General features: G+C 40.6%; 1 protein-coding gene across 1 annotated transcript in view; it reads right to left on the bottom strand.

The window, feature by feature from the left end:
• The window catches only part of hs3st2 (heparan sulfate (glucosamine) 3-O-sulfotransferase 2), a 32,451-nt gene extending 27,358 nt beyond the window's left edge, over positions 1 to 5,093 (bottom strand). The window contains exon 1 of the mRNA XM_053613342.1: positions 4,395 to 5,093. Coding sequence (XP_053469317.1) covers positions 4,395 to 4,951 — 557 coding nt within the window. The 5' untranslated portion in view covers positions 4,952 to 5,093. The remainder of the gene's footprint in view (positions 1 to 4,394) is intronic.
• Between the last annotated feature and the right edge of the window lie 9,103 nt (positions 5,094 to 14,196).

Genomic DNA, 14,196 nt, shown 5'->3' with positions numbered 1-14,196 from the left:
AATTATCAAATGAATTGTATGTATTGTATATACGTGCTGTAGTCTTAAATAATGGGATATATTAATCTTTCATTTCAAAAGGCACACAGACTATTCCTTGCTTTGGAGAGGAGGAGAAAAGCAACGGCAAACAAATTCCTTTCATTTTCTAACAGAGCCCTTAGGACGGCCTTCTCCATCACAGACCCACAGGCTGCATATTGTCCAATGAGCTTTTTGGTTAATTAATTTATGTCAGTGTTTTTGATGAATTTTTCATAAAGCAGCACGCTATATAAATCTCACACTTTTCCCCGAGGACTCGTCAGTTTAGCCAAACTTTTCACACTGTTTACTTGCTACTTTAGAGGTTTTTTTTTTCTTCTTCCCAGCTCTCAGCTTAAGACTCGATGCAAAGCAGCAGAAAATAATGGGAACATTAGCATGGCATAATGAGAGGCAGACTGGCTTCACTCATTGCGAGGTAGAAATGCAAATGTCTGGCAGGGCCACCTGAAAGCGTGCGAGCCATGCATTAATGCCTGTACTTTATTTAATGCCTGAGCACTGAGTGCCACCGAGCACATTCATGAGATGCACAACTGACAGTTGCATTATGTATTTAGTCGCCACACTAACATCTAACTTATCATCTAACTATCTTAGATGATAATATGGCATGTGTGCACAGCGTTTGTGTTAGAAGAACTGTGCCACGAAAATGTATACAATGAGTTTACTGACATGAGTTTGTTATTTGCAGTGTTGTGGACTTACCTAGCTATTAAGGTTGTAACGATAGCATAAATATATCTTATGATACTATACCAGCTGAAGTATCACAATACCACGCAATATTGTGTTAATTCATAATTCAAATTTACAAAATGAACCAAATTTACAGAAATACATAAATTTCAATGAAAACAGAGCTCTGCTTAGCTCGCTTACTATCAAACAATTTGAGTATTTCTACACAGAGTTTAGTGTAACATTAGCTTGCTTACAAGCAAACAGGAAGTCTTTAAAGATTAAGGGAAAGAATTCAGGTTAAATGAAGTGTCACTAACCTTTGTGTATTCTACAAAAGCAGTGAGATGTGCTGTTTTAGTGAAAATAGTATTAACTGCCGCAAAATACAACATTACTTACGATACAACCGTTTAAAAAATACAGTGACATCGGTGGCATTTTGAAGCTTTAGTATCACGATACTACCGTAGTATACTGTGCAACTCTAATAGCTATTAGGGTTGAACAATATGAACAAAATATGATACTGCAGTATAATTGCTGTATATTACATTAAGTGTGATGTGCTTTTTTTATGATATAGAAAAATCTCCTTGACCAAAATGGTGCCACTCAGCCTTAATGAGTAATTTAAGCTAAAAAATATATACCTCTACAGTCACATCGACAAGAGAGTAGTTCTGGTTATTTTACAGTAATCTCACCATCTCTCAGACTTCTACTCAGATCAGGAATTCCCATTAGTGAAGGTGGCAGGCTAAGTCATATGTTCGAGAAAGGATATGTAGGGGGGTTTTTTTCCTGCTAAATGAGCTTCGCCCAACTTTCTGTCCTTGTCAACCTCCCTGACTGCAGCGTTTCTCCCCTGCCTCCTCCTCCTCCGAGCCAATTAACGCAAGACCAGGAGGAAACTCTGGGCCTGCAGCAAATGTTAAAAGGCTTCTCTCACGATTTGAGCACTTTTTCTGAAAATCTACTTGAAGGGCTTCAGTAAAAATCAATAGAAGCATGATGCTCTTTTAAGTTTTCCATGGTGTGGAGCATTATTTATTTGTTTCATTTGATAAAACCAGGGGGAAAATCTAGCTTTTGGAAAATGTTCATTTCTCCAGGCGGCAGAAAGACGTGTGGTGGATGTCCAAAATACAAACAATGAAATAAGGGCATTATCCTATTCTGAAAAAGACACCAATAAACACTGCAGAATTTATCCTGTTCAAAAACTCAACAATTAACCAAATTAGCCTCGTGCCATTCTTGGGCTAATGGGGATCTCGTTATTTCAGAAAGTAGCACCAGGGAGCGCGGCTCGTAGGTGAGCCCCATGAACACTCTTCTGGACATCGCGCACAGAATTTAACGGACTGGAGTAAAATGGATAACAAGATTAAAACCCATTGTTAGGGAGCTTTCTAAGGATGTTTTGACTTAATCAACCAGTCATCTTTTCACTGCTTACGGCCTTTATCGCAAGATGTCACAAGCTAAAGGAAAATTGCTTTTAGGGACAATTAGAGGAACTGTTTCAGTGTCTTGGCCTCTGTGGCTTTTTAATTAAGCAGTCCACAAATAGCATTGATAGCTTTGTGTGTGTGAGTGTGTGTGTGTGTGTGTGTGTGTGTGTACTTATTACTGAAACAGGAGGTGGTAAAGGTGGCATAAATGGTTTGTACTTATATAGCGCATTTTTAACCTTAGTGGTTCTACAAAGCACTTTACACTGTGTCTCATTCAACCATTCACACACACACAAACACACACCAATGACAGCAGAGCTGCCATGCAAGGCACTAGCTTGCCATTGGGAGCAACATGTGGAGTCATGTGGGCCGGGAATCGAACCCCCAACCCTACGATTAATGAACAACCCGCTCTACCACCTTAATCACAGCCGCCCAATAAGAGTGTGGAGTATTTGAAAACAAACAGTGTTTTTTTTTTTTTATATTAGTACATTTTAGTAAAAAAAAAAAAAATCTAGGTATAGGTATAGGAGCAGAATACTGCAGTGGGTGATATCGCAAAAATATCGTGACATTCATATTTGCTGAGGTTTGCCTGCAAAGCAGCAGGGCCCACCTAAAAACCCTGCACAACAATGTGTTATTTAAGACACAAGGGAAACATCAAACAACTTGTAGTACTTATAGAAGTTACAGCAGTACCAATGATACGCACAATATTCTCAGCATGTATTATTTGACCATGATATTGATATCATATTTATATTGCCCAGCGTGTCTATTATTTGGTAGCATATATTTTGCAACTCATAACACTTAGACCTCTTTTTTTACATTCGATGCATTGATGTTTTTCTAAATGCCACTGAAAAGTGCATTTCCTGTTTTTCAGCCACCTTTGTATCATTTGTGTCTTGATCACATGGTATGGCAAATTCCCATCTTTTTTTACATCATAGATTTTCTCTTGCAGTTGTAGATGTTTCCAAATACAACGACCCTGATTAGGACACCTCACACACACGTGTCTCAGTCGTTCTCAGAGCAGCAGGTTGTGAGTTACACAAGTGGCCCCTGTAGTACCTCAGAATGTGTTCCTGACGTGCTGAACGTCTGTTAGCAGGTGATTACCTGCATTACCTTTCTCTTCAGCACATCCTGAAGACTTAGATGGATTCTAACGCTCGCTCTTGCTCTCTCCGTGCCGGTTTCGGCAGGGCTGTGATGTATGTGTAATTACTGAGCCCTGAGCCGTGGGCAGCACTGCTAGCGGGAGGTCTGATGCACTCTCGCAGAGTATCACACTCCCTAGCCTCATATAGCACACGGCCAGGGCAGGCTCAGCTACCAGCCCGATGGCTCCCGAAGGTGCATTTCAACGGCTGCCCGTCACAAAAGATGGAAGGCTCCGATTTGCAGGATGGTGCTCAACAACTTCGACTGCTGGGTGTGGTTTAATGTGTAACTTTACTACTGGGGCAAAAAAAAAAAGATTTTCCTTCTGACATCAAACACTGCAATCCTTTGCCATAATTTCACCTTGACTCTTTGCTTCTTAGTATGATCTAGTATGAATGGCTTCACCTCAGCAGCTGTGGCTTAGCTTGCATTTCATTTTCTTTTCATGCATTTCTATCTGTTTATATACAGTATGTACATCTCTATATGTAAATATGTTTATGTGATTTGCCTAAATGTACTTTCTCAGGAAAAAAAAATGGTACCTCTCCACATCGCTGAGGTAGTACAATTCTCTTTTAGACCTTTATTATATATATTTTAGCTGTAATATATGTGGATATACAGTAGTGTACCTTTAAGGTTCACAGTTGGACCTTAATTACCTTTGACCTTAAAGCTACACAAAATCCACTTTACTAGGTTTATATTCAAAGTTACAAAAGGTGTGCAAAAGGGTCTCACGTCCGCACCAAGCAATGAAATTTAGTACCCATTTTTAGAGTGCATATAAATAAATATGCACATTCTTATCATCTTAACTTGCAAGTAAATAAAGTGAAAATAAAATAAATAATTGGTGCTAACTGATTATTTTCGTGCATGACTTTTCAGGTGTACAGAACACTTCCCCCTGTAATTAGAAGATATTAAATGAGGTTTTGCACATGCACAGTGCGAGTGTTCATTCACATGGACAGTTTGGGTCAGTGTGTGGGTTCCTGCGCTCTAAGTGCTTACCTGTACCAGTCCATGCCTTTGTCGTAGTTCCGGTCGAAGAAGTGCGGCTCGGTGCCGAGGGCGCGCACATCCGGGTGGATGCGGATGAACTCCAGAACGGCGCGCGTGCCGCCCTTCTTCACGCCCACGATCAGCGCGTTGGGCAGCTTCTTGTTGCCGTACCGCTGCGCGCTCGCGCTAACTGTGGAAGCATTGGCCGGTTTAGAGCGCGCCGCGTCGGCACCGCGCGCACGCGAGCTCCGCGTGCCCGACAGCTCGCTCCTGTTCGGAGCTAGACGCAGTGGAGCCGCCGTGGCTTTGAGTTCACTTCGGCTCGAGTTCCGTGCCTCCGCGCACGCAGCTGACCTCTGCAGCAGCTTCTTGGCGCCGGCGCTGTCTCCGCGCGCGCACCGCCGCTCCTCAAACCGGCTGCTCGGCATGACTGGAGCCGAGCAGAACAGCACGCTGTAGCACACGTACGTGAAGGACAGCGAGAGCGTGAAGATGAACATGAACCTGCTGCTGAACTTGGAGCTGGAGGACGGGGCCGCGCGGCTGGACAGAACCCTATTGGCCATTTCTCCATGGGTTAAAGCGCAGCATGGTTTTAGCCTTCGAGTTGCTCCTTGATTCTCGCGCGCCACATTTTCCCCACGGAGTAAACTCCGAGCGCGCGGCGGTGACTCCTCAACTTAAATCTCATTCTGCCAGCTGGATGAAAACAACCTTTCCAATTCCAAAGTGACACGTTTGTTGAAAGCACTTTAACTCACGTAGTCTTGCGCGCTCGCAATGCGCTAGGAAAAGCGGTTTAGTTTAAATGTGCTCGAAGGAGAACCCAGTGCTCCTGCACTTTTAAATGCGAGCTGCTGTCGCGTGCGATTCGCGCGATACTCCCTGTGTACGACCACACGCATAATAATCCACACAATCCGCGCTGGGGACTGAATATCCCGCACTCAAAAGAAGCATTCTTCTTCAAAGTTTCCCAAAACATGTCGTCCCAAAGCCACGGCACTTCCTCCAGCTTGCGTGGCGTCTGCTCCAAAGTTCTCCGCAGCGGCTCCAACGCGCGTCCACCGCCTGGGACATGCTTAAAGACGACGCCTGACGTCACGTCGTGTTCTCGTATTCCTTGCGCGTTTGTCGGGTTTTTTTTTTTTTTTTTTTTTTGTTAAAGCTACACGCTGTGCACGTGTCCTGACATCTTATCCAAAACCTTTACATCATGAGTGGCACTGAGTTCCCTTACTGATGAAGCGCCTTCATTTCATTTTGAATATACATCTCCAGTAAGGTGTGTGTGTGTGTGTGTGTGTGAGAGAGAGAGAGAGAGAGAGAGAGAGAGAGAGAGAGCGCGAAAGGGAGAGAGAGAGAGAGAGAGAGAGAGAGAGATATTTCACCTTAAATGTCCCTTTCAATACTTTCTTCTACTGTCTCAGAGATTGTCAGCAGGATGAGAGACAGTTTGATAGTACTCTCTTTCTCTCTCTCTCTCTCTCTCTCTCTCTCTCTCTCTCACTCTCCTTACTGAAGATGTAGATGTAGTACTATCAAGCTCTGTCTCTCTCCCTGCAGACAATTTATATGAGACAGTAGAAGAAAGTAATGAAAAGGACATTTAAGGTGAAATATCTCTGTCTCTCTCTTTCTCTATCTGTGTCTCTCAATGTCTCTCTCTTTCTATTTCACTCTCTCTGTCTCTCAAAGTCAAAAGGTTGCTTTATTCTCTCTCTCTCTCTCTCTCTCTCTCTCTTTCTCTCTCCGAATACAGTCATCAAGACATCAAGACAAATAAGCATGAAGACCCTTTAATCGTCATGATCTAATCTGCTGCTTTTCCACTGGATTGCATTTCGTTAGAGGAGCTTTAAAGTCGACAGGTCTCATTCCCCTGTGGAAAGACTGTATCAGATGAGGCTTAAGCTTGCACAGGCAAAAATCCTTGTAACACGATTTTCACGTTGGGAGGTCTTAGTCAAAGCCTCGAAGGTTTGATGCTAAGAGCAGACACTCCTTTCCTTATTAAGCTCCACTTCAGCGTGTCCATTTTTAGTCGGCCATGCTCGCGAGAGAATACTCCACCCCGATGTCAAATTTATGGCACCTCGAGTGACTCGTTGAGCAAGCGCTGAGATTTTCCATCAGCGATTCTGACTAACTCATTTCTCACTAGGTTGAGTCTGATTCTGAAAAAAAAATACACTGAATCTGCAGATTATATTTATATAAATGATGACAATCCTGTATGAAACGAACACTTTCTGGTGAAACACTGAGACTGAGAATCATTTTGGTACATTTGGATACAGTTGGCATTTCGTTTCTATTTGTTACGATAGAGTATATGTAAAATATTCCCGGCTCCTCCTTGCCTCATCAGACATTGTTACCAGCTCTGTTGTTTGCAACGTCAAGTATTTATAGCTGACTGATATCTGAACGTGGCATGCACAACCCAAATGTTGTGAGAGAGCGAGAGAGAGAGAGAGAAAGAGAGAATCTCTCATTTTCCCCCCAATTAGCCAGGCCCCATGCAGTCTGTCTCTCTAATCAGCAGAACCTGACCATGAGTCTACAATTAGTGTAATGTAATCAGAGATGAGATCAATTGGGTTAACAGTTGCCATCAAAATAATACTGATACAATTAATGGAAGTTCATTAACCTTTTCATCCTGGTAAGACTAGAAAGCCTTGTGCGCAATGTCTCCAAACGCTCCTGGCGCCATTCTCAAGGGTATGCACAAAGGTTACCGGTTCTAGAGCTTAGCTTGGAGTGTGGTACTTGAAAAAAGAAAAGAAAAAAAGTAGCGACTTGAAATAAACCCAGATCTGTCTGGAGCTGTCAGATGAAAAGGTGTTGCTTCATTTTCAGATGTATGATTTCAGCATCTTTTGGCTGCAGCGCAATTTACCTCTTTTATATGGCTTGCAATTAACTTCCTGTGGCTCATAATGGACTGCTAGGATGATGCGGTTCACTTTGTCATTTAAATCTGTGTATGCTGTTGAGAGATGGTGCTATAGTCTCTCCATTCTTTCTCTGCCTCGTCTGGTCAGAATAACCTGATATGCACTCAAGTTCCAGTGAATGACTGTTGTTTAAATTATATTTAATGTCTCTTGTAGCTGAGAGCTGACAACTATTGTTGAAATGTGCCTACACTGCAGGGAAAGCACTTTTTCCACAAAATATGCAGGACAGCAGACAAATATAATTTCAGAAGGGCGGCAGCAGACAAATATAATGTCTCCGGATGTAGCCAATAATACTGACCAGATTATATCAAAGAGTCCAGGTCTTGGTACAACACACATGCCAAACTGGATCTCTGATATTACAAAGGTATGTATCTGCTGGCTGTTTCTATTTACTCAGAGTTGTTTGATAATATTTTGTTTTTTGTGTGTGTGTTCTCGCTGTGTTTGTGTGGATTTCCTCCTAAAGTCATGCCAATAGGTGCATACGGCATGCGCTAAATTGCCCCAAGGCGTGAATGTGTTTGTGTGTGTGTGTGTGTGGTACCCTATGATAGACTGGTGTCAAATCCAGGGTATATTCCCACCAGCCAGTCAGAGTCCCAGTGTTCCTGGGATTGGCTCCATATCCACCATGACCCTGACTTGCATAAAGTAGTTCCTCAGGAATGAATGAACATCGATGCATCCATTTTCCCTACCACTTATCCTACACAGGGCTGTGGGGAGCCTATACCAGGAAACTCGGGGCACAAGTCAGGGGACACCCTGGATGGGCACAATCGCACACACATTCACACACTAAGGACAATTTGGATATGCCAATCAACCTACAATGCATGTCTTTGGACTGGGGGAGGAAACTGGAGTACCCAGAGGAAACATGGTTAGAAGCACACAAACTCCGTGCATGTAGATGTGGGATTCGAACCCCCAACCCCAGAGGTGCAAAGCAAATGTGCCTAGCCACCGTGCCACTGAGTGTTGTAAGACAAACATTCCTTCCTCACTGTTCCAGCTTTTTTTTTTTAATAAGGCGCATCAAGGTATACCAAAGAAAGCTTCATCTAACCATGTTATTTCATTAATTCATGCATTTTTCTGCTTTCCTGAGCTTTACCACTCAGGAACAGAGTTATGAAGATGGATGCTCTTTGTGTTACTTCTTCAGCCTTGGCTGAGAATCCTACCTCCAGGCTTCAGTCGCAGTAGCGTGCCCGTTTGTTACTCCGAATTTGGTTGTCATGCTATCATTCAACCGTAATTTGATTACAGACCTTGTCTGCATGCATCACTGCTTGCCTCAAAGATATAAGAAAATCCACACATAAGTCTAAAAATCACAAGGGCAACCCCATTCATTATACTGTAGAACCATTGACATTAGACTTGCTCCTTCGTAAAGGAAGCTAAAAGCTGCAGACACTTATTCAGTGGTTTAGTGAAGAGTATGGCCTACTTTACTACCTCTTCTTCTGTGAAGAGAATTAATATTGCTGAAGCCAGACTCCAACCAAAGGCCATTGAACAGCAGGTCATTTCTTCCCCTGCCAACAAGCCACTGGGCTAATTGTTACTGACATTTCGCCTGTGTTGTTCAAATCCGAACTGTTTTGATGCATCGATCCCTAATGTTGTTCACAAGAAGGGGACATGAGTTAGAAATGTCACCCTTTTGGTCATCAGCTGGCTGTCTCACCGGAGCTGTTGCTTGGAACCTGGTAATTGTCCAACAGTCCATATTGGCAGGAGTCAGTGGGGTGCTCAGCAGGGAGGGGTATTTCCTCCTGACAAGTCTCCCTTATACTTATGTCCTGAGCTCTCAGTGGAGAAACCTGGGGGAAATCTGCTCTGATACTCTATATACAGTATGTGGACTTGAGATTTGAGAGCGTTATGTGGCTTCTTTGTCAGCTAAGATACGGAACATATCACAAGGCATATCAGCAAATCTGTTTTGGGGTTTTTTTTGCAATATGACAGAACAAATATCAAACACCGACTCAACAATTCACCCTAAAATGGCTTCACGATTGTGAATGGTTTGTGGCCAGTGATGGAAGAATTATGCTTTTTGATGGATGCTTTAGTGACACTAACAACAGCACACAAGATCCCTTATCTAAAAATGTCAAGCTGGAAATTACATGTAATTTATCTAGTCTGGGTTGCCTCTCTGCCAGACAACTGAGCATTTTGCTGTAAAATATTATTACAGGGTTGTAAAGGTTTCTCCATACATCACAAATGTGTCACCCATGTGTTTGATTCTCCTCTGAAGTACAGCACGCACTAATACGAGTAATATTTCAAAATGTGCTTGCATTACTAAATCTGCTTGATACCTTTTTCATTGATACTATTACACTCAGCATCCACTTTATTAGGTACACGTAGTCTATAGCTATACCTTATCAGAACCTCTTTACTACTGTACCTAGACGCTAGTTTATGGTAAATTGTCTCATATTGTACTGCACATAACATCATACTGTACAGGCACTATATATACACTGGCCTTTTAAATAAATGATCTTGCAGCAGTACCAGTGCTGTCTAGATTTTTTTTTGCATATAAATTCATATATACATATATGCAAACATTTGCAAATATATTCATAAAGCTGAAGCCTGTGATGGAAAGCATCTTAATTTGTTTTGTATCATACATAATTAAAGGAGTTAGCTACAGAAGCAGGAAATTAAAACCCTCTTCATGTGAAATAAATCAATCCATTGTCTCTTTTTGAATTGCTCATGTATTTAACCCTTAGGCTAGGCTATAAATGAACAAGGAGAGATGTGCTAGCTTGATTGACTAGGAGATATACAGTGCCCTCCACTAATATTGGCACCCTTGGTAAATATGAGCAAAGAAGACTGTGAATAATTGTCTTTATTGTTTGATCCTTTATTTTTAAAAAAATTCGCAAAATACTCTGCAAAAATCTTTGTAAAATATAGCTGTGCAACAATAATTGGCAGCGATATGAATTAATATGAGAAAATTATATTTGAAGTATATTCCCATTAATATTTTACATTTTTAGTACACCTGGGTGATAAATATGAGGTAACACACAGGCCAAATTACCTTAGTCATTCATAACAATGGGTAAGACACAGGAATATAGCTGTGTTCTGCGGCAAAAGGTTGTTGAGCTTCACAAAATGGGAAGTGGCTATAAGAATATGAAAAAAATAAAAAAAAAAACTAGGATGTGTGTCTCAACGTACTGTGAAGAAGATGGTTTGAGTGGCCAAAAAACTCCAAGGATCACAACTGGAGATTTGCAGAAGTAGAAGTTAGTTGCGTCTTGGAGTCAGAAAGTGGCTTATGGAATGAATTTCAGAGTGGGCTTATGTTTGACCGAAAGTTCCAATTCTAGTGAAACTTACTAGAGGGGAACCCTCAAGGCAATCTGGGCTCCTTCAGAGAATTTCTGGGAATTAAAAATAATAAAAATGTTACTTGTCTGATATTTTTAGTTTATTTTGTATTTCATAGAATTGTTATGCTTACATCCCGTTGCTAATTGTTCTGCTGTAAATAACTGGGTTAAAATCTTGAAACATCAAAAGTCAAATCAGTTAATCAGATGAGATTCCCAGAGCATGCTGTCCCATAGGCTACAGTGGTACTTTCACATTGCAGCGAATCGAAACACTTTCACTGCCTTGCAGCTTTAGGGTGTGTAGCTAAATATCGAGCATGTTTAGCTTTATCTAGAGTAAAGAACACACAGAGCTGTAGGTTTCTTCTATGCACAAGCCAGAACGGATGTTTAGACTGACTATACATACTGAAGATTTCTAATATTTTTTTCGTTTTTCTGAAAATGGATTAAAATACATCCAGTGTCCTGCTGAATGTTTGCATATATTCTGAATATATTTGCATTTTAAACCAGCATTCATATACTGAATACATTACATTTACTTGTGTAGTTATTCCCTGCTTGTTTTGAGGGGATATAAAAATCAACTTTAAGTTTTTGTGCTGCTGTAATTATAGATTGGCTTGCTACTGTACCGTGCTGTGTTCCTCTTCCCCTTCCTCTTCTTACACAAATTTTCACATGTGGGTTGACATGAGGGATCAGAATTTTTTTTGTTTTATTATTTTAGACACATTACAGTTGTCTCTAAAATACTATATTATTTTTTCATGTCAGTTTTTTTGGTCAAAATGGGAGTCTCCATCTTGTGGAAATTGGAGCCAGAGCATGCGTAGTAGATACGGATGGTCAGACAGTGGGTCCATCTCTCGCCTGCCTATATTTGTGATGGACACTATATCGTTCATGTTGGGAATGCACACACAAGATGAAAGTGGCATGTACAGCATATAAAGTGCTAAATTGTAGCTGCATAATTTGCGCAAGTAAACAATTTTAGAGCTTTGATTCATGACTGACTGAGCTACCATTTGCTAGCTAGCTGACATTATCATTTCAATCAAAAAGATATAAGTATAAGAAGCTAATGTAACATACCAACTTAAGCTATACTGATAAACATCAGTCAACATTTACACTCAACGCAACATATATTTTGGGGAAAATATTTGTGACTGGCTAACCATACCAAGCTACTTCGAGTGTTCTCTAATGTCGTTCATTCAATAGAAAACTGTCATGAAATTCAGCTAGTGTTAGCTGCCCTGGTTTTTGCCATCACCCACATTGACTTGCTAGATATAATACCAGTAAAACAAGTTTAAAATATGTCAATCACCTCATCAATCACGCCCCTTTATCAAATCACAAATCACAAAATAACTCCTATTAAACACATTTATCTTAAGGAGAAATACTGAGGGAGATATCAGGGTCGACTGAACTTGAAACGACAGAACAATGTTCCTGAAAAGAATTTGTGGAAATGTAACTTGTCTTTTTGCATTCAGTGACATGGGAATGGGTGGGGTTAAAAATTGTAATGCAACCAGCCAGTAGAGGGCCTCAAGGACATTTTAGCTTCACTTTTAATCCCTGTTATGACTTTTACCCTTGTGTACAGTCATTGAAAAAACAAACAAACAAACAAAAACAACAACAACAAACCTCATACCAGGCTTTCTGGAGAACCAGGATACATCACTGATTTCGAAAATGAGAGCAACCCAAACTCTAGCTGGTCTTGAATTACACACTGACACATTTTACATATTGATAGTGTCCATTGTAAAAGAAATTAAATCCCTAAAATTGTTGCAATTGCAGCGAAAATCTAGCAGGATCTCAAAACCACAGTATAATTAGGAATTAGGAAAGGCTAATCAGTTAACTCACTGCTATGTTGCAAAAAATGACATCTTAGAAAGTGAAAATATCTTGCATACAGTGAAATGTATCTAGCATTTCCTACTGAGGTACAATAAACCAAATATAAGGTTATCAAACCTATTTTTATTTAGAGATTTTTTAGTAATTTCAAGCTTTACATTTTCTTATTCTATTACTAGATAAATTTTCTTATTATTAGAAATAAATGTTTAAAATGTATCTGGCAATAGAACAAGGCTATTTCAAACTTGAAATTAGTAAAAAAAAAACAACTATAAATAAGTTTAATGCTCTTATAATAGCTTTTTTGTAATCGTATAATAGGAACAACTAGATACATTTGACTATATGCAAGATATTTTCACTTGATAAGCAGTGTACTGTAGCATTTTCTCACTGGTGAATTACTACTGTATTTTTTTGTACACATTCTTATGTTACAGATCACAGATTTTCAGATTTGTTGCTTAACACAGTTTTAATTAACCTGATTTAACACCAATCTGGCTGTCTAGAGGTCTACTGGTTCTCTGGTAATTATTTTTGTTGGTGGCTGTGCATGAGTGCTTGCTGAAAGCCAACGTCCTTTGCTGATTTTAAGGTGGTGGTGTATTAAGAACCTGCAGTGTGCGATTAAATGGTTTGGAATAAGCTAAAGGCCTGGATCTAAAATGCATGGTTCACTAGTTACACGTTCACACAAACAGTCACCTGACTCCAGGGCCTCAGCTTCACCAAAATAAAACAGTAATCATTGGATACATCTGGGTTATATTATACACTAGTTGTTACTTGTTATTTTCTATGAGTTGTTTCAATGTTCAGCCATAACATTAAAACCACCTGCCTAATATTGTGTAGATGCCCCTTGTGCCGCCAAAACAGCTCTGACCCGCCGAGGCATGGACTCCACAAGACCTATGAAGGTGTGCTGTGGTATCTGGCACCAAGACGTTAGCAGCAGATCCTTTAAGTCCTGTAAATTGCGAGGTGGGGCCTCCATGGATTGGACTTGTTTGTCCAGCATGTCCCATAGATGCTTGATCGGATTGAGATCTGGGGAATTTGGAAGCCAAGTCAACACCTTGAAATCTTTGTCATGTTCCTCAAACCATTCCTGAACTATTTTTGTCCTTGTCCTTCCTTGGACCAAGGAAGGTACTGGTAGGTACTAACTACTGCATACTCGAGACCCCATACTCAACACCCCACGAGACCTGCCGTTTTAGAGATGCTCTGACTCAGTCATTTAGCCAAGACAATTAGGCCCTTGCCAAAGTCGCTCAGATCCTTACGCTCACCATTTTTTTCTGCTTCCAACACATCAACTTCGAGAACTGACTGTTCACTCGCTGCCTAATATATCCCACCCCTTGACCAGTGCCACTGTAATGAGATAATCAATGCTATTTATGTCATCTTTCAGTGGTTTTAATGTTATGGCTGATCAGTGTAAGAGAACAAAGTTTGATCTAGGTTTAATCTAATATTATTTGAGTAATTAGAACTTGAGTTGTGCTTATTTATAATTTCACTCCCAAATGATTGAGCTCT

This window comes from Ictalurus furcatus, chromosome 24 (genome assembly GCF_023375685.1).
Source record: "Ictalurus furcatus strain D&B chromosome 24, Billie_1.0, whole genome shotgun sequence".
Classification (NCBI taxonomy): domain Eukaryota; kingdom Metazoa; phylum Chordata; class Actinopteri; order Siluriformes; family Ictaluridae; genus Ictalurus; species Ictalurus furcatus.
The sequence above is the reverse complement of the archived record's forward strand: the minus strand, read 5'-3'. Positions and strand labels throughout refer to the sequence as shown.